General features: G+C 44.5%; 1 protein-coding gene across 2 annotated transcripts in view; it reads right to left on the bottom strand.

The window, feature by feature from the left end:
• Positions 1–20,711, bottom strand: part of MLH1 (mutL homolog 1) — a 116,984-nt gene that overhangs the window by 38,043 nt on the left and 58,230 nt on the right. For both annotated transcript variants that reach the window (XM_073678298.1, XM_073678299.1), the window contains exon 13: positions 6,940–7,091. In XM_073678298.1, coding sequence (XP_073534399.1) covers positions 6,940–7,091 — 152 coding nt within the window. The remainder of the gene's footprint in view (positions 1–6,939; positions 7,092–20,711) is intronic.

Raw genomic sequence — 20,711 nt, 5'->3', positions numbered from 1 at the left:
ATTCAAGAATAAAGTAACAAAGTAACAGTAAAAATGACAATTTTTGACTTAGTAACAGGCCCTCTTCAAAGCAGACTGGGGTTTCAAGATGTACTAGTCAAGCTTTATTGAAGAATCTTCAAGAAATGGGCAATGCTGAGGACCATAGACGCAGTGGTTGCCCAAGGAAACTTAGTGCAGAAGATGGATCCAGTTGGATGAACGCGTAGGTGGGCTGTACTGATGGAGTGAATCAATTCTTCAGAGATGATGACAATGAAAAGGTTTTTTATTCACAACGCATTTCAAAACCGTACCGCCCACTTTTTCAAGTGAATAACCACCAGTGCAGAAGATGAAAGACACATCATGCTTCTGTAGCACCCTGAGGATTCGGCTGCTACAGGGGTATTGCACCTCAACCCAGAGGTGTGATATTCCACTCCCGGGTAAGGATGGAGTGTGGAACTGAGCTAGTAGGCTGCATGCACTACACACATCCCATTTCCGGGGAACAGACCGATGGTACTCCCACTAGAGAAATGTGCAGGTACGACAGTGTCTGTTCCTGGCTGGAGTGGGAGGGGGGTGGAACATCCCAGTAGTGTAGGGGCAGATAGGGGGAGCAGCCTGGGTAAAGCTAGGAGCTCATTGGGTGCTGGTCACCTGAGCTCACACATAGAGGGAGTATTTAAGGTGGGCACCATCTTAGATCAGGGTCAGTCTGTGAGACGTCAGTCAGTCAGCCACAGTCAGTCAGTCAGACAGTCTGTCTGAGAGCCTGAGAAGCAGAGCAGAGGAGAAGAGAGAGAGACCCAGAGGCGCAGAGGGGACCCCAAGAACCCATAAGAGAGCTAATAGGGTGAAGGGTCGGCAACAGGGTACCGGATCCCAAGCTGGCAGAGGCTACAGCACACCTTAGCCAGGAACCGGAGGTCGTGGGCAGGATCTGCCACGATCACCCACTAAATCCACCCGGAAGGCAGACCAAGAATAGGGTCAGGGAGCCCAGAGGAGGCTTGACCAACAAGAGGCCCGAGGGAGCCGGACTTAGGTGGATCCCTGGTGGGAACGGCCAGAAGAAGGGAGAGACAGAAAGGAGCTCAGGACCACACTCCGGAGTTGCCTGGGAGTTGACCGAGTCCAGGACCTGGTGGACGCAGCACGGCTTGGGTGGTCACTGCTGTACACAGTGACCCGAGCAACACCAGTAAGTAAAACCCTGGAACTGCATTTTATGTCTCTGAGTCTCCTTGCTGCACCTTCACAACCACCATCCTCCACGGCTGACACCCTGAGGCTATACCCCTCCCGTTGGGGGTTATACTACCTAAGCTGCACTCACATCATCAGCCTCAGTGGACCCTGCTGCAGCGGCGGCCTTTTGACCGCAAATCAACGGGTGGCGTAGTCGACACAAAGAACTAATAACATCTGTAGGACTGCCACACTCTGAGCTTGACACCCTGGGCACGGACCGGGTCACAGCCACTCGGAGACTACAACCCCCATCTGATCCGGCTCCGGGTATCCCTAACAACACTGGCCCAGGGGGCGCGTCAACTTTGGCGTAGTCGGCAGGATAACGTGCCCGCAACAACCGGGTACTGCGTGCCTGAAGAAAAGTTCACCGTTACCTCAAAAAGAAGTCTCCCGCCGGTTCCGGAGGGTCCCCGCCAACGGACCCCATCACAGGTCGTTTCCCGCCGGTTGTCCGCCATTTGCAGCTTTTTCCCGCCATCCATGGAGTTTCCCGCCACTGGGAGACGATTCCCGCCATTTCCAAAGATTTCCCGCCTTGGAAGAGCGGACGCCATTATGGGCGTGCCAGAGGGTGGCAAGAGACCACCTCCCATCGTGGGCCAGGTCGAAGAATGGCGCCAAAAGTGGAAACCGCGCCCACCAACAGAGACTGTGATGCTGGAAGTGTCCATCAGCGTAAGAGAACTGCCCCTGGAACCGACAATCACAAAGTTGCCCCGGGACCACCCTCGATGTGGGCGGAGACAGAAGAAGAGAACAAAGATGGGTGTCGCCTGGAGCAGTCTGGAGAGAGCGCACCCGGAGACAAGACGTCTGGAATAGAGTCCAGAGAGAGCCTACCCGGAGATGGAGGGAGAGTCAGGCAGCACCGACCCAGTGGTCAGGAGCCTGTTGCAGGTCGCCACTCCAGAAGGCCTGCTGGAGATCCTAGCACAGCTCCCCCGAGACCGGGAGTGTGCACAGACCGCGTTGGAGGGCCTCGCACGGAGGATGGCCCGGGTGCAGCGAGAGACGTTGGCGGAGTGGAGCCGAGAGATGGCCCAGCAGACCGAAACCCGTCAGCGGAGCACGCCACCTGAGACGAGGAGACAGACCGCCTCTGAGGATGGCGTAGGAGGAATGAAGGCAGGAGACGGCGCCGAGAAGGGAGCTGAACGGACGGAGGCAGGTAAAGGGGACGTCTCTACCCCGAGCCGGGAAACCGCGTGCCTGCCCCAGCTCCCCGTCGCAGAGCCCGAAATTCCCCCTGCCGTGCCCGTCGCTGCATCGTCACCGCCGCCGACTAGGCCTCAACCGGAAACCGCGGCCGCGACCCCTGTGACGTCACACGCCTCGACCTCGAGCGCGACCAAACAGGAAATACCATCGGCCTGGTCGCAAGGCCTAGTACCTCCGGGCGCCGCAATACAAACAGCGCCCCCTACCTCCGCGGAGCCACCGGCCTGGTCGCAGGGCCGAGTAACCCAGGGCGCCGCCGTTCTTACGGTGCCCTTTGTCTTTAGGGTGCCCCAAGCCTGGTCGCAAGGCCTGGTCGACCCGGGCGCCGCTACCACCACAGCGCCCATAGCACCTAAAGTACCGCACCTGGGTGAAAATCTATTTGCCCAGCATACGTGCCCGGATGGGCAGCCCTTCATATGGCCACCGGAGTTTCACCATCCCCGACTCCGGAAAGAGAGACCCCTAGACGAGCCCCTGATTCCGGCTCCGAAGCCTGTAAAGAGGACCTCGCCCCCGCTGGAGGAGGCACAGTTCGAGTGGGACCCCACTGGAGAAGACCTCATGGGGTTCACTCAGGAGACTCGGGCGGCCGCACCAGAGCGTGCAGAGTGCTGCCGGCAGCAGCTCGAGGTCTTCGAGAGGGAGCGGAGAGAGAGGCGGGTCCGGGAACAGCAAGCGCAGATAAGGAGCGCGGAGCAGAAGAGCCGGACCAGGAGGAATCCCCGTGCAGCACATGGTCCCCCTTCCACCGGGACTGTGATAAAATTCAACATGCAGCATGGGTGGGGCTTCATTAGAGACCATCATACCCCCGGCGACGTCTTTGTGACTCGCAGAGACGTAGAAAGCCATCTGCCGGAGGGACACAGAGGTCGTGACCTGTATGTAGGGGACGAGGTCACCTTCACCCGGCACAAGTGTGCCAAAGGACCCTACGCCCTCCATGTGCATCGCCTGACGGAGGAGGAGCTGCGGTGTGAGGAGGAGCAAGAGGACCCGGACGGGTCTGAAGAATCTAAAGAAGGAGCAGGAGGACGCCGTCGTTGAAGTACGGTAGAAAGAGACTGTACATAGTTACCCGTCAGGGTATAAGAACTGTTCTAGTTAAAATATAGTCCCCGTTGGGACCAGCCAATTGAACTGAAACCCGTGTGTCCCTATTCCCACTGACCGAGGACTGAGAGCGGTCATTCCTTTCCTAATACCTGGCCGAGGACTGAGAGCGGCCATATTCCCCTTGTATATAGTTGCGCTTCCTAAAGCGCCCCCTACCGGTTTTATAGGGAACTGTTTTATTCCAAGAGAGACTGTCGCACTTTACCCGGTCACAAGTTGCATAGTGACCGGAGGAACCAGAAACAAGAATGTTATTTATATGAAAAGTTTATTGCTGATATATATATATGATGTTTTCTATGTTTATGTAAAAAATTGTATGTTTTGGATGTTTATATTTTACAGCCCGAGGACGTGCTGTGATTTACCAGGGGGGAATGTAGCACCCTGAGGATTCGGCTGCTACAGGGGTATTGCACCTCAACCCAGAGGTGTGATATTCCACTCCCGGGTAAGGATGGAGTGTGGAACTGAGCTAGTAGGCTGCATGCACTACACACATCCCATTTCCGGGGAACAGACCGATGGTACTCCCACTAGAGAAATGTGCAGGTACAACAGTGTCTGTTCCTGGCTGGAGTGGGAGGGGGGTGGAACATCCCAGTAGTGTAGGGGCAGATAGGGGGAGCAGCCTGGGTAAAGCTAGGAGCTCATTGGGTGCTGGTCACCTGAGCTCACACATAGAGGGAGTATTTAAGGTGGGCACCATCTTAGATCAGGGTCAGTCTGTGAGACGTCAGTCAGTCAGTCAGACAGTCTGTCTGAGAGCCTGAGAAGCAGAGCAGAGGAGAAGAGAGAGAGACCCAGAGGCGCAGAGGGGACCCCAAGAACCCATAAGAGAGCTAATAGGGTGAAGGGTCGGCAACAGGGTACCGGATCCCAAGCTGGCAGAGGCTACAGCACACCTTAGCCAGGAACCGGAGGTCGTGGGCAGGATCTGCCACGATCACCCACTAAATCCACCCGGAAGGCAGACCAAGAATAGGGTCAGGGAGCCCAGAGGAGGCTTGACCAACAAGAGGCCCGAGGGAGCCGGACTTAGGTGGATCCCTGGTGGGAACGGCCAGAAGAAGGGAGAGACAGAAAGCTCAGGACCACACTCCGGAGTTGCCTGGGAGTTGACCGAGTCCAGGACCTGGTGGACGCAGCACGGCTTGGGTGGTCACTGCTGTACACAGTGACCCGAGCAACACCAGTAAGTAAAACCCTGGAACTGCATTTTATGTCTCTGAGTCTCCTTGCTGCACCTTCACAACCACCATCCTCCACGGCTGACCCCCTGAGGCTATACCCCTCCCGTTGGGGGTTATACTACCTAAGCTGCACTCACATCATCAGCCTCAGTGGACCCTGCTGCAGCGGCGGCCTTTTGACCGCAAATCAACGGGTGGCGTAGTCGACACAAAGAACTAATAACATCTGTAGGACTGCCACACTCTGAGCTTGACACCCTGGGCACGGACCGGGTCACAGCCACTCGGAGACTACAACCCCCATCTGATCCGGCTCTGGGTATCCCTAACAACACTGGCCCAGGGGGCGCGTCACTTCCCTTTGAAGTCAAAAGATGTAGCATGCAGCAACACTCATCTACTGTGTGGAGGAGTTTGGCCAGAAGTGGTGGTCATGGAAGAATTGTGAAAAAACATACCTCTGACATGGAAACAAGTCTGAACGGCAACCATGCACAAAAACATAGGAACTTGGTTGCAGAAAAATTACAGCAGGTGATCTGGACATATTAGTCAAAATACGAAATATTTGCTTGTAAAAGAAGAAAGTTTGTTCACCGAAGAGCAGCACAATAATAAGTGCCTGTAGGCAATAGTGAAGCATGGTTGTGTGTTCTTACAAGGTTGGGGCTGAATTTCAGCAAACAGAGTTGGGGAATTTGATCAGGATTAATGGCGTCCTCAGTGCGGAGAAATACAGGTAGATACTTATCTATAATGCTGTACCATCAGTAAGACGTCTGACTGGCTCCAAATTTATTCTGATGTACGACCACAACCCCAAACATACAACCAATGTCATTTTAATAACTATCTTCAGATTAAAGAACAAGGAGTCGTGGAAAAGATGATAAGACCCCCACAGAGCTCTGATCTCAACATCAATGAGTATGTGTGGGATTCCATAAAAAGACAGAAGGATTTGCACAAGCCTACATCCACAGAAGATACAGTATGTGGTTAGCACTCCAAGATATCTGGAACATCCTCCTTGCAGAGTTCCTTCAAACTCTGTGTGCAAGTGTGTCTAGAATAATTGAGGCTGTTTTGAAGGCAAATGGCGGTCACACCAAATACTGATTTGATTTAGATTTCTCTTTTGTTCATTTATGTGGCAATTTGTTAATTGATGAAAATAAACTATTAACACTTCTATTTTAGAAAGCACTTACTTTGCAGCATTTTTCCAGACCTAAGACTTACACAGTGCTGTAAATAGTTATTTTAAAGCACCACTGCAGCGTTTTTTTTTTTTTTTTATTTCAGCACCTAAGTGGTGCTACTAATCTAAGTTCCCTGACTCCAGTATTATACTTATCAGCTGCCGTCTTCAGCTGTTCCCGATGGAGCTCCAGTCGGTCTCCTGCAGTTTGTGACCTGCAGATGGCTCCAGTGTTTGCTGGAATGATCAGTTAGTCACTTCTCAATGTAAATCTATGATAGCCAAAACGAGACCAGAAAGAGGCTCTCATAGACTTACACAGAGCTCATGACCATTAAAAGTCAGAAGTTGCAGTCGCAAGATGGCATTGCAGGACCAGAGCAGCACTGGGAAAAGCTGAAGACAGCAGCTGGAAACTAGAATACTAGAATCAGGCAATTTACATTAGTGGCACCAATAAAGTGCTGAAATAAAAAAACAAAAAATGGTGGAGTGGCGATTTAATATCTTACTTCTGTATTGCAGTGTATTATGCCCGTCAGATGCCAATAGGAAAAGATTAGACTCCCTGCTGCCAATTGTGTAACTCCAATGCTGAGAAATAGTCACCAAGGGGTTCAATGGGCTGTCCAGCGTTTAAACATTGTAATTTCTCTGTAGAGTAGAGCAGAAGTTTTTTTTAAATAATGACTTTAAAAAAATATATATATATATATTTTTTTTTTTCTTTTTTATAGATCCGGGGCCTGATCTAGGTTCTAGAAAAAAAATTGAGTCTGAATTAATTTTTAGGTCTAGATTTTGGTTTCAATCTTAGGATCAGGTTTGCAAAATATTTTGGCAGATATGGCTGTAAGTCATAATACCAGTTGGGTACAAAAACTATGTGGGTATAAATCCTTGTCCTAATATAATTTATAAATACATATGATGCGGATAAAATGTATTTACCAATATTACACTTACTTTTGTGAGCTCTGTCTTCAATGTCTTTCTGCAAGCTCAATATGCTGGTTAAATTGATAACCCTTCTCCTTGGTGCAGAGGCTGCAGTCATTGTCCTGTCTATCTCCGCTTCATCCATCTCCACGTCAGACTCTGTACGGGGCCTCTTCTTCCTACATGAAAATCATAACTAGGATAATTTAAAGGAAACCTGTCTGGATTTCATATGGCCTATAGTTTGGATAACATGAAAATGTGTGCTCCAAAAACGGACACGCACTGTGTGGTGGGACAGAGAACAACACATTCAGCCCTTCCCATATCAATCAAACCACAGAAACTGTAATTGACCTGATAGAGAGGCATCTAGAAAAGTCCTGCATCAACTGCATGTGTGTAATTAAACACATCATAATTAGTGTTGAGCGCGAGTGCTCAGTATTAGAGTTCGCCTAGGGTGCTCGAGTGACATGTTCGAGTCCCCGCAGCTGCACGTTTCACGGCTGTTAGCCACAAAACATGCGGGGTTTGCCTGTGTTTGTCAGGCAATTCTCAAATGTTTTGTGGCAGTCTAATAGTCGAAAAAATGCGACTGTGGGGACGCGAACATCTCACTAGTGTACTTGTGCTCATCACTAATCACAATCTCTCCTCACTGAAAAATTATCCATTTTTACCCTACAGTCAAACAGAGAAATAATTCGATATAGGAGACGCAATTGTGTCATGACACAAAGGACTACCTTGATGGTGTCACAAAATCCCACCTCACCATTAGGCATAACATCCAACAGATTCTACAGTTTCTTTATTTATTTTACTCACTTATATTGCGCCATTAATTCCACAGCGCTTTACAGATATCATCATCACTGTCCCAACTGGGGCTCACAATCTATATTCACTGTCAATATTTCTCTGGAGTGGGAAGGGAAGTGGGGGGAAGCGGAGAACCCAGAGGAAACCCACGCAAACACAGGGAGAACATACAAACTCCTTGCAGATGTTGTCCTTGATGGGATTTGAGCCCAGGACCACAGCACTATAAGGCTACAGGGCTAACCACTGAACCACCGTGCCAGCCAAAGGCAACGCTGACAAAAAAACAAAACAAACCATAACATTCTTGACCAACACATACCATCGGACCAGTTTTCTATATTCTACTCAAAAATTCATAAATCACTACTCCCCACCAGACAACCAATAGTGGCCTTCAGAGATGCAATTCTGTCACCACTTTTTGGAAAAAATCCTTAAGCCATTAATTAAAACCACTAAATCCTTTACCGTAACCCCTTCACAACATTAGACGTAAGTCTACGTCATGGTCGGGAAAGGGTTCCCGCAAATTGACGTAAACTGTTTCTGTTAGCAGGGCACAGGTTCTTACTGCCACGGGGGAGATCTCCGACCCTACCCCACAAAACTAAGATCAAAATTGGAACAGCCAACCACACCAATTTCAATGTTTCAGCAAATTAAATTGCCTGAAACACTGAAGTCCAGGTATGATCAGTGCTATAAACACAGATCATAGGCTGGAGCTAGGCAATGTCATCGTCACCAGCCCCAGCACTGATTGGTGTGATCAGAAGATGATATCCGACTGCACCAATCAGTGAGCATGGACGCAGTCTGACCTCTAGACAACCAACAGAAGATTAGACCCCTAAAATATAACTTTTATTCGAATATGCTAAAAAGGACTCAGTAGTCACCATAACAACAAACACAAAAACAAGACAAAATGCCAGGGAACAGGGATAAGTCATACATCAGTCAGGAAGGATTATGGGCTCTATCTGTCCCTATTTTGTCCCTAAATTCTCTCCCTTCCTGACAGCGGAGGTTGGCACCCTAATTTTTGCTCCGTGGCGCCCCCGCTCAATGTCGGTGTCCCTAATATCCCTGGTAAATCTCTATCTTTATATTTAAAAAAACACAATTGTGAATAAAAGATAGAGAAAAGTGAACGTACAGATTAAGAAGCCGACAATTCATCATAGATATGCATTTAAGGAGACCCAAGTCTATATATTGCGACAATAATAATAGCCCTGGGAATTTTTTAGAAGGTAAAATTTGTCTCAAGATAGCTGGTTTATTACATTCATACACAAGCCAGCATATACTAAATAACCAAAGCTAATAAAGCAGGTTCTGTTATATATGAGACTAATCCCCAGAAGTAATGCCCACAGACCGGTATCACATGTGCATCCTGCTCTATGTCGTTCTAAGTTGTCAGAGCCAGAATGTGATAGAGACTGTAACACATACAAGCAAAACAAATGACCAATTCTAACTGCATTATAACAATCTCAATATCATTTAGTAAGGAATAGCATTTATCATTGGTAATGCATTATGTCACATCTCATAGATATCAAAGAAATAACACAAATCATTAGTGATTCCTAATATCCTATGTCAGAAAATACAGGGATTTAGCACTTATCATAGATAGTCCCTTATATCATGTCCCAAATGCAAAGACAGTCTGATATCATATAAATAGACAGGGAGCAACACTTATCATTGATGATCCCTCATATCTCGTCCCAACGCGTTTCTCCCTGGTACTCTCCAGGGTTCATCAGGGGAACTGGAGAGGCAATCAATCCTTCTCTCCAGAAGCTCAGTCAGTGCTGCATATGCATCATATCTATGATGAATTGTCGGCTTCTTAATCTGTACGTTCACTTTTCTCTATCTTTTATTCACGATTGTGGTTTTTTAAATATAAAGATAGATATTTACCAGGGATATTAGGGACACCGACGTTGAGCGGGGGCGCCACGGAGCAAAAATTAGGGTGCCAACCTCCGCTGTCAGGAAGGGAGAGAATTTAGGGACAAAATAGGGACAGATAGAGCCCGTAATCCTTCCTGACTGATGTGTGACTTATCCCTGTTCCCTGGCATTTTGTCTTGTTTTTGTGTTTGTTGTTATGGTGACTACTGAGTCCTTTTTAGCATATTCGAATAAAAGTTATATTTTAGGGGTCTAATCTTCTGTTGGTTGTCTAGTTTTGCAATTGGGCCCCGCTTATACATTCCTTGTTCAGGTGTTTTACGCAGTCTGACCTCACAGTGACTGCTTTGCACCACCTCATTCCAGCTTGGAAACATGTGCAGGGCAGTCACGGTCATTCTGCTGCCGGATCTGCTGGGCTTTGTAGTGCCAGACACTATTTTAGCCTGTGCCACCACTTCTGCTGCTGCTGACTGAAGAAAAGAAAATATGTCCCAGTCTCCTGCTTTTTTCAATACACCCCGTTCTGCCGCTGAGCGCTGATCAGTACTTGATAGCTCGATCAGTTTTTTTCTTTAGCACCATCTCCATTTGTGCGTCCTGCAGCCGCCGAGTGCTGCTCAGTGACGCACATCATTAACCTGCATCTGTGGTGGCTTTTGGCTAGTACTCCCCCAGCCCCCCCCCTTGTCATCACATCCATGCGTGCGTCCAGCAGCTGCTGATCAGTGATGCACATCACTGATTGGCATATCTGTGCTCACTTTTGGCTTTTTTTCCCCTCAAAAAGTATAAATTTTTTTTTTTAAAAAAAATCAAATAGAAATAAATTTAGATTAGTTGATAGGGCTAGATTGGGGACAGTAAAAATATATTCTGGAATAATTAATTTATACTACAGTATTTTTTACTAAAATATAAATCAGAATTAGCATTAGATAGTGAAGTGTAAAAAAGGAATAAAAAAATAATAGTTTACATCAGTTGCTAGAGGTAGATTAGGGACCGTGTAATCCACAGTAACAAGACTGTAGTAATTCGCTTCAACTACAGTAGTTTTTACTAAAACAATCAGAATTAGGGTCAGATAGTTGCGGGCGCTCAGTAATTTTTTTCTTTTTAATGATGTCCGTTTAGTAATTGTAGGTTTAGAATTTTAGTGGAAAATTCTTGTAGCGCTTATACTACAGTTTTTTCTACTACATAGAGTTACGGCTAGCGTAATTTAGTTGTGAGTGCTTAGTACCGTAATTGTTTTTGCTGTCTACCGTTTAGCAAGTTTTGTTTTTTTTTTACCAAATTTTTATATTCTTTTTATTTTATCTTTCTACATTTTTCTCTTTCTTCTATTCTAATAACTTAATAAAAAAAAGTTTACAACACAAACACACACACACACCTGAATAAAATTTGGTTAATTTTACACACATGCACCACCCATGTGAAAAATAAAATGTCCCGCTCGTCCCAAACACTGTATTCAGCAGAGGAGGCATACTCCTTCCTTGCCAGCTTCCTCTATTTTTCCTCCTCTTCCTCTTTCTCTAGTGATAACAAACCCCCACGAAGACCCCCAGTACAGAAAACAAACCAGCACTCACCGTTAGTGACCTCCTATGGACCTCACCTACCGAAAATGTTGAGCCTCAGATTCCTGATTTTGTCACCCAATCAGGAATCCAATTTCACACTGCCAGCCTCCCAGAAATCAACTTTTTCAAAGTCTTTTTCTCTTGAGAATTTTGTAAACCTCATGCAGACCCAGACAAATTTCTTGCCCAAAACCCCACTTTGCCATTTGCTAATTGGACTTCTGAAGACACAGTATAAATCATGAAAGTTTTGGGGTTTTGTCCTTCATATGGGAATAGTGAAGAAGCCAGAAGTTCGACAATATTGCGGTGCTGATATTTTATATAACAGAGGCGGTTGATCCAGCACTTCCAATAAAACGTATATTTTTATTCAGAAAATTTCATTCAGAAAAAATATATAATTCCATAAGAAATCCACAGAAACATATGGAAAAGTGTGTCATCTGAGGAAATAGTCCCAAGGGAGATACATTCAAGGTGTTGGTTGACGCGTTTCAAAGTGATACATCTTATTCACAACCTACTGATGAGTGCTGATATTTTACATAACACTTCATGTTTCCATCCACAATTTTTTACATTACAACGATAATGCACAGTGTCCACCCCGAGACTATCAGAATTTTGACTTTTCAAAATTCGGCCGGTCATTGATCACTTCAGTAACAAATTTGCTGAGGTGTACATTCCCCAAAGGGACATCTGCATGGATGAGTCCCTAATACATTTTAAGGCAAGGCTCCAATTCTGGCAATACTTGCCAGCAAGAGGGCCAGGTACGGAATTAAAATTTACAAGCTGTGCGAGAGTACCTCAGGGTACATCCACAGATTTAAGGTTTATGAACGCAAGGACACCCAGATTGAACCCCCTGAATGCTCTCCTGTCCTAGGAGTTGGTGGGAAAGTTGTGTGGGAATTGTTGAACTCCCTGTTGGATCAAGGTCATAACCTCTACGTAGGTAACTTCTACATCAGCATCCCATTTTGCAAATCCCTCTCTGCCAGAGAGTACTTTGCGGTACTGTGCGCAAAAAATGAGAGAGGCCTCCGTAGGTTGCTACTTGGGAAGCTGCTCAGGAAGGGTGAGAGCATAGCCCAATAACGACAACATGCTGGTGGTAAAGTATAAGGACAAGAGGGATGTCCTTTTCTTGACCACCATAAATGGTAATGGCAGCATCCTCACCGCTGTACGAGTTACCACTACACAGGTCCCCAAATTAGACTGTTTCCTGGGGTAAAACAAGAACATGGGGGGGGGGGGGGGGGGGGGGGGGGGAGTTGATCTGTCTGACCAAGTCCTGCCAGTCGTACAGAGCCATGGGGAAAGCTAAGGTGTGGTACAAGAAGCTGGCTTTGCACATCGTACAGATGGCAATGTATAATGCTTACGTTCTATCACAATGTGCAGGCCAGACCAGTACCATTCCTTCAGTTTCAGGAGGTAGTGATCAAGGCCCTAATATATGGAAGTCAGGAAGGGGAAAGCCTCAGTACTTCCATTGTAAGGTCCTCCAACTTGGAAAGAAAGGAAGGTCACAAAAAAGGTGCAAAGTGTGTTACAAAAGGGGGATAATAAAATACACCATTTTTCAGTGTCACACATGCACCGACAAATAGACTGTTTCAAACTATACCACACATAAATTGATTACTAAAATTACTTCTGACTTACTCTAATTTATTGCATGACTGGATGTACTTTACAAAACTTATATATGCCAACTTCATTCACTCTATACAACCTACATATGCCACCACAAAATAAAATTCACATATCAGGAAAACATTAGATCATTTCCAATATAGGAATATAGGGTCACTTGTGGGGGGTTTCTACTATTTTGGCACCTAAAGGACTCTTCAAATGTGTCATGGCAATTGGAAACAATTCCATCAAAGTTTGCGCTCCAAAACGTCACTCCTTCCATTTCCTGTTACCCTTGTGAAAATAAAAAATTGGGTCCAAAGCAGGCCTGCTGTTACTCGCAGGGGGTTGCTTCACACTGCTGTATTGTCCCAGACAGGAGGGAGGAGCAGCTACTGTCACTTGGAATTAAAAGTGTTGTAAAGATAATTAAAGTGCACTGGGCATCTAATCTTTATAGTTTATGAGGGCAGGGACAGTACAATTTTTTTTTATCTCTCTAGAGAACCACTTTAACCCTTTAGGTGCTTTACAGTAATCTAAGCAATGTGGAAGGAAAAAAATGAAAATTTTACTTTTTCCCCACAAAATAATTTTTGCCCTAATGGTTTTCATTTTCATAAGGAAAAAATGGACTGTAGAATTTGCAATGCAATTTTTCTCCTCATTATGCAGATGCCTCATATGTGGTGGAAAAGTACTGTTTGGGCAAACGTCAGGGAAGGGGCACTATTTGATTATTGGAGCGCAAAAAATAAATAAATAGCTGAAATAGATAGCTGCCATATTGAGTTTGCAGAGCCTCTGATGTGCTTAACAGTGGAAACACCACACAAGTTAACCAATTTTGGAAACTACAGCCCACGGGTAACTTATCTAGAGGTGTAGTGAGCATCTTGAACCCCCAGGTGCTTCACAGAATTTTAGAACGTTGAGCCGTGAAAATGAAAAAAATAATTTTTTTCCCACAAAAATGTTGCTTTAGCTTAAATTTTTCATTTTCACAAGGGTAACAGCAGAAAATGGACTGTACAATTTGTCGAGCAATTTCTCCTGAGTACACAGATATCCCCCCCATATGTGGTGGAAAACTACTGTTTGGGTGCAGGGCAGAACTCAGAAGGGAAGGAGTGCCAATTGAATTCTGGAGCTTAATCTTGAATGAAATAGATTGCGGCTGCCATGTCACATTTGAAGTGCCTCTGACATGCCAAAACAGTGGAAACCCCCCAGAAGTGACAACATTTTGGAAACTACACCTCTCGAGAAATTCATCCAGGGGTGTAGTGAGCATTTTTAACTCTTAGGAGATTCACAGAATTGTATAACATTGGGCTGAGGAAAGGGAAAATTACTATCTTCTCCAATAAAATGTTGCTTTGACTCCAAGTTTTTAATTTTCAAAAGGGATAATAGGAGAAAATGAATAGTACAATCTGTTACGTAACTTCCCACAAGTACGCCAATACCCCATGTATGGTTGAAAACTACTTTTGAGGCACAGTGCAAAGCTCAGAAGGGAAGAAGAAACATATTGGAGTTCAGGTTTTGCGTGAATGGCTTGAAGGTGCCATTTCACACTGGCAGAGCCCCTGTGATCCTAGAAAAGTGGGAACCCCCCCGGAAGTGACCCCATTTTACAAACTATAGCTCTCAATGAATTCATCTAAGGGTGCAGTGATCATATTGACACCACAGGTGTGTCACAAAATATTATACCATTGAGCAGAGTAGAAAAAATAATTACATTTTTACCACAAAAATTTTGTTTTCGCCCCAGATTTTACATTTTCGCATAGGGAAATGGGTAAAAATTTGGCACACAATTTCTGCTGAAGGTGACAATACCCATATGTAGCTTTACAGTAATGATTAGTGACACGGCGAGACTCGGGAGGGAAGTAGTACTATTTGACTCTTGGACAACAAGATGGATGTTTTCCATTAGCAAGCAGCTGTGAATGTTGTAAATCTGCTGTGGTAGTGCCCAGCTTGAGCTTCTGGAGATATGCAACCATAAATTAAGCAGGCTCTTAATGTTGCAGATATTCCAAACATGTGGACAATAAATGTGGTTTATGCATAATGTGGGGCTCAGAAGGGATGTAGTCATTTGGATTTGGGAGCACAGAATTCGCTTGATTTCTTTTGGGGAGTGAGGAGCGATAGCGCTTTTCCAGAGTCTTTGTGCTACCAGTAACGTGGAAGTCCCCTATATTTCCATTGACAGATGACGGACCTGAGTGAAGACTTGCTTTTTGTGTGGATTGATCTGAAGCTTTTACGGGGATCATTTTAGATCACATTTATCCTGTCCTCTACACTGAGCACGTACATCGGGGGTTACCATCTAAATCTCCTAATGATGTGATTCAATTGAAACCCCCAAGGGATCCATTCACTATGAGGCACCACAGTTATTCTGTACTCCGTCTGGCCTCTGTTCAGCATTGTCCTTTTCAAAGGTGCACAAAACTGTGGCCAACGGCCCTTTAATGTATGCTTAAAAAGATGGACACCGCTGGATCACAGGCTAGACGGCATCCACAGTGCCTCCATCTGCCTCATTACAGGGAATCTTATGCCGGGGATTCCGTCTGAATCACAAAGTTTCTTGGCGGTAGAGTCTAGACAAAACAAGTGCAAATACAATATCATTAATCTCACCAATCATGTATTAAATGCTGATTCCATTTCTTTACTATCCAAGGGACTCTGTTATTGTATCCCTGATGCCTTCGATCTTATCGATTATAAAATGGATATGTATAAAGCGACCAGAAAAATCCATTTATTTAAATAATTTCTCTCTTCCACGCAGGTTGAACCCAAGATTCCAGAAGGAGTGTGTCCGTGTAATACAGGCCTTTTGGAGTTCAGTGTAGGGGTCCCAGATAATACCTCCAGAGTGGCAGTCTTGGACGATGCAGCCGCATTACTAAGCCTAACCAGTGATACAAATTGTTTAATAAGGAGAAATGCCATCCCCCGGTTACACCTTTTACAGGAGGTATCCAGTACACATATGTGCCCCCTATATCACCGGGGAAAGTGATGAACATCTTTCAGGAACGGGTTCTTAGAGATGTAGAGGCTGTAATCTACACCAAATCTCCAAAAAATCTTAATGCAGGTGAGCTAAAGGGCTCTCAAAGAGTTAAAAAGTTGGGAGGACATTATCAGAGAGGCGTTAAAGGAGGCAATCTGGTTTTACTAACTAGGGAGCATTACTTAGAAGAGGCAAACAAACAACTTGCAGATACTTACACTAGATTACCCTCTGACCCTACTTCTAGATTTAAAAAACAATTGCAAACTTTTCTGAGGCGGCAGGTTGAAAGGGGTGTTTTATTAAGAAAAAAAGCGGAAAGATTGTTTCCCTCTTTTCTAAAAAAAACCTCACTGGTATTCTATACTAAAAGTCCACAAGTCCCTTCAAGCACCTAAGGGACGCCCCATAGTGTCTGGGATAGGTTCCCTCACAGAACCCCTTTCAAAATATATGGACTGGCTATTGAGACCGTTACTGGCATCAATTCCATCGTATATTAAGGACACCAGTGCCTTTTTGGTAGCCCTACAGGATTTTCACTGGCAGGAAGACTTTTCTTTAGTCTCGATAGACATAGAAAGTCTTTATACCAGAATCCCACAAAAAGAAGGAGTAGAGGAGGTCGGATCAATTTTGAGAAGCACTGAGAAAAGTGCAGCCACTATAGATTTTATCAGTGAAGGTGATCACAATGCAGGGTGGATAAAAATCAATGTTTTTTTTTTTTTAAAAAAATCAAAAAAAAAAAATCGGATTTTTTTGATTTAAATCGGATTTTTTTCAATAAACTGCTTTTTGAGGAAAATATTTTACCATCCAAAGGTTCTTCCATCATGAGATCAAGCTGAGTTGTTTAACTCAGTAGAATAAAGGCTGTATATGTGTAACATTCACAATGCCATGCTCTTCCAGAGGTTTCCGTAGGATTAGTGGGCAGTTTCTCTCCTATATTATCACAGACGCTCGCTTTACTTACGCAGTTCTCAAAACTGAATTTGACTCCGCAGAGGTCCCAGCCTCTTCTTCACGGCAAAAATGTTACAACATGAACAGAGTTGAGAAAAAGACCTTAATCCTATTGTTCTACAAACCTATGAATACAGAATCAACCCCTTCAGTGCCAAGTCCAAGAAGTTAGACAATATGTTTCTGATTGTTTGGAGTGGAATAGATCTGCACAACACAAGAAGAATGTGAATCTAAGTGTGAGGAGGAGGAAGGGCAAGCAGACAAGAAAATGAAAGTGAAACTTTGAGCACAATACTGCAGCATAGCCACAGACAGACAAGTCTGGATCTGTTTGTGTGTACGATCTGAGGTTTATTACATTCTTTCCTTATAATGGTAGCAGGCCGTAAAAGAGACCCAGTTTGGGAATATTTTAATGAAGCTCCTTCGCCTATCGGTAAGGCAGGCATGCGTGCAAAATGCAAACGATGCAACAAAGAGATGCAAGGCCTGGTGGCGCGAATGAGGCAACATCATGAGAAGTGCGGTGATGAAGATGACCAAAGAAATCCTATTGAATCCTATTTCTAAAAGACTGAACTGTCTTGTGTGAGAAAAATTATATTTCTTATTATTACTGCATGTTAGTGTCATTTGGTACAGTTATGAAGAAAAACATATTCCTTTTGGGGCAGGGGCAGTGATGTGTTGTGTACAATAAGCAGAAATTGTATAAACAATAAAATAACCGCATTGACTTTTTTTGTTTAGGGGAATTCATGGATTCTGGAAACTATCCATCTCCAAGATCACCATCATCCTGTTCTACAGTTTCAGAGTTATCCATCCAGGATAGTGCTTCATTAGCAGCAGCATCATCATCAGACACGCACAGCCACATATCACCATCACCCAAAAGGAAGAAAAAACCTTTACCTCCTGGAACCACCATAGATAGGTTTGTGATAAGAACTAGCAGATTAGAAAAAGAGTTGATTGATGAAAAAATTGCCCAGTTTATTTATGCAACGAACTCTTCTTTCCGTCTGACTGAGAAGCCACATTTCATTAATATGGTTCAGTCACTGAGACCAGGATACAGTCCACCCAGCAGAGCTGATGTTGCAGGGAAACTGCTGGATCAAGTGTATGACAGAGAAATGGAGCAATGTGCAACAGCTCTGGAGAGTAAAATTGTTAACCTAAGTATTGATGGGTGGAGTAATGTCCACAATGATCCTATTGTATGTGCTTGTATAACAACAGAAGAAGGTAAAGTCTTCCTTGCACAAACAACTGATACGTCAGGAAATGCACACACAGCAGAATACTTACAAGACGTGGCAGTAAAAGCTATAACAACATGTGAACAAAAATTCAAATGTCTAGTACGCAGTTTGGTCACTGACAATGCAGCAAACGTATCCAAGATGAGAAGAAATTTAGAAGAGCAGGGAGGGAATACAAAGCTGCTAATAACATATGGTTGCAGTGCTCATTTGCTGCACCTCTTAGCCAAAGACTTAAGTGTTCCAGAAATAAAGGCTAACGTTGTTGAAATTGCTAAATACTTCCGTAATAATCATTTTGCTGCAGCAGCTCTGAAAAGGATGGGTGGAACCAAACTAACGCTCCCACAAGATGTTAGATGGAACTCTGTGGTGGACTGTTTTGAGCAGTATATCAAAAACTGGCCTATTCTGATGACACTTTGTGAAGAAAATCGAGATAAAATAGATGGCACTGTCACGGCCAAAATCCTCAACATTGGGCTTAAGAGAAATGTTGAACATATGCTGAGCTTCCTGAAACCCATCTCTCAAGCTTTAAACAAAATACAGAAAAATAGCTGTTTTATTGCGGATGCTGTTGAAATTTGGAAGGAACTGAGTGAACACTTAAAAACAGAACTACACATGGACAGAATTAAATTACAAGCAGTAAACAAACGAATGGGACAAGCACTGACTCCAGCTCATTTTTTGGCAAATATTGTCAATATCCAATATCAGGGTCAAAACCTAAAGGCCCCGTCACACTAAGCGATATCGCTAGCGAGATCGCTGCTGTGTCACGGTTTTGGTGACTCACCAGCGATGTCGCTATGTGTGACACTTTGCAACGATCAGGCCCTTGCTGTGAGGTCGCTGATCGTTGCAAAGTGTCCTGGACCATTTTTTGGTCGTTGGCCTCCCGCTGGCCAGCACACATCGCTGTGTGTGACCAGCGGGACCAACGATCTGGCTGGTAACCATGGTAAATATCGGGTTACTAGGGGCACGCGCGCACTTAGTAACCCGCTGTTTACCATAGATACCACTCTGCTACGGTGCGCGGAGGCTCCAGCGCACCGTAGCAGAGTGGTATCCATGGTAAACAGCGGGTTACTAGGGGCACACGCGCACTTAGTAACCCGATATTTACCATAGTTACCAGCCTGCTCCTGCTTAAGCAGCAGGCTGGTAACGGGAGCAGGACATCGTGGAACGATTCTTTCCACGATGTCGCTGCTCCCCTCATCGCTGGTGAGCCTGCCTGTTTGACAGCTCACCAGCGATGTATTAGCGATGCAGCAACGATCCCTGACAGGTCGTATCGTTGTCGGGATCGCTGCTGCATCGCTTAGTGTGACGGGGCCTTAAGTGCTGAGGAAGAGGAGTTAGCTATGACATGGGTATCCAGCAATCATCCATCTTTAATGCCAACTATAATAAACTTCAGAGCTAAGGGGGAACCATTCAAGAAATATATGTTTGCTGAAGATATTTTAAGGAAGGTCACACCAGTAAACTGGTGGAAGTCACTTAAGCGCTTGGATTTAGAGACTGTTCAAGTAATGATTTCACTTTTAACAGCAGTAGCTTCTTCTGCAGGCGTTGAAAGAATAGTCTCTTCCTTTGGACTCATTCATTCTAAATTGAGAAATCGGTTGGGACCCAATAAAGCAGGAAAGCTTGTTTTTCTTTTCCAGATTATGAATAGGAACAAAGAAGAAGATGATGATGAAGATGACGACGAGTGAGCTACAGAGGACAGCAGGGACAGTAGTATTTAAGTTTTTCATGTGTCGGCTGGGCTGACAGTCTAAGTTTCTTAAAATATATATATATTTTGTTTAGCCAAATTAGTTAACAAACATGGATGTTTGTTTAAGCAAATAACTTATGCTGTAATGTTGTTATTGTTTCAGTTGAATAAATCTATTTAAATTGTTATTAAGGTCAGGATTATTTTTCTCCTTCCTAAGTACAACAGAACAGTGGTGTCCAAATATGAATGATTAACCCATTAAACTGGGGAGAAAAAAGTAATATAAAAAGGGATTCTAAAAATCTTCATCTACTTGCATGTTAAAGTAAAGTAGCAAGAACTAGTTTAGGTAGAAACTTTGATTTAAATCAGTGATTTAAATCAAGCCTTACTGACTACTGATTTAAATCGTGATTTAAATCAGTTCGATTTAAATCAAATCCACCCTGTCACAATGGGTTTAAATTCTTGGAGAATTAGTATTTACAAAAAACGGGGACCACCATGGGGACCCCAGTAGCTTGCATCTTTGCAAATCTTTTTTTGGCCGCTTTTGAGGGGAGATTTGTCTAATCTACTACTAACCCCTATTTGAGATACATTAGATTGTATCTGACATATTTATTATCTGGGGAGGAACTCAGGAGCAATTTGATGATTTTGTAGGGTTCCTAATTAATCAGGTTAATGACATGAACATGAGGTTCACATCTAATCATGGGGTGCTTTTTTGGGATTTTCTGGACGTAAAAGTCCAGATT

Source organism: Phyllobates terribilis, unplaced genomic scaffold (genome assembly GCF_046119375.1).
Source record: "Phyllobates terribilis strain yellow unplaced genomic scaffold, ASM4611937v1 Scaffold_4__5_contigs__length_816908805, whole genome shotgun sequence".
NCBI classification, from domain to species: Eukaryota; Metazoa; Chordata; class Amphibia; order Anura; family Dendrobatidae; genus Phyllobates; species Phyllobates terribilis.
This window is presented reverse-complemented; position numbering and strand designations above follow the sequence as displayed.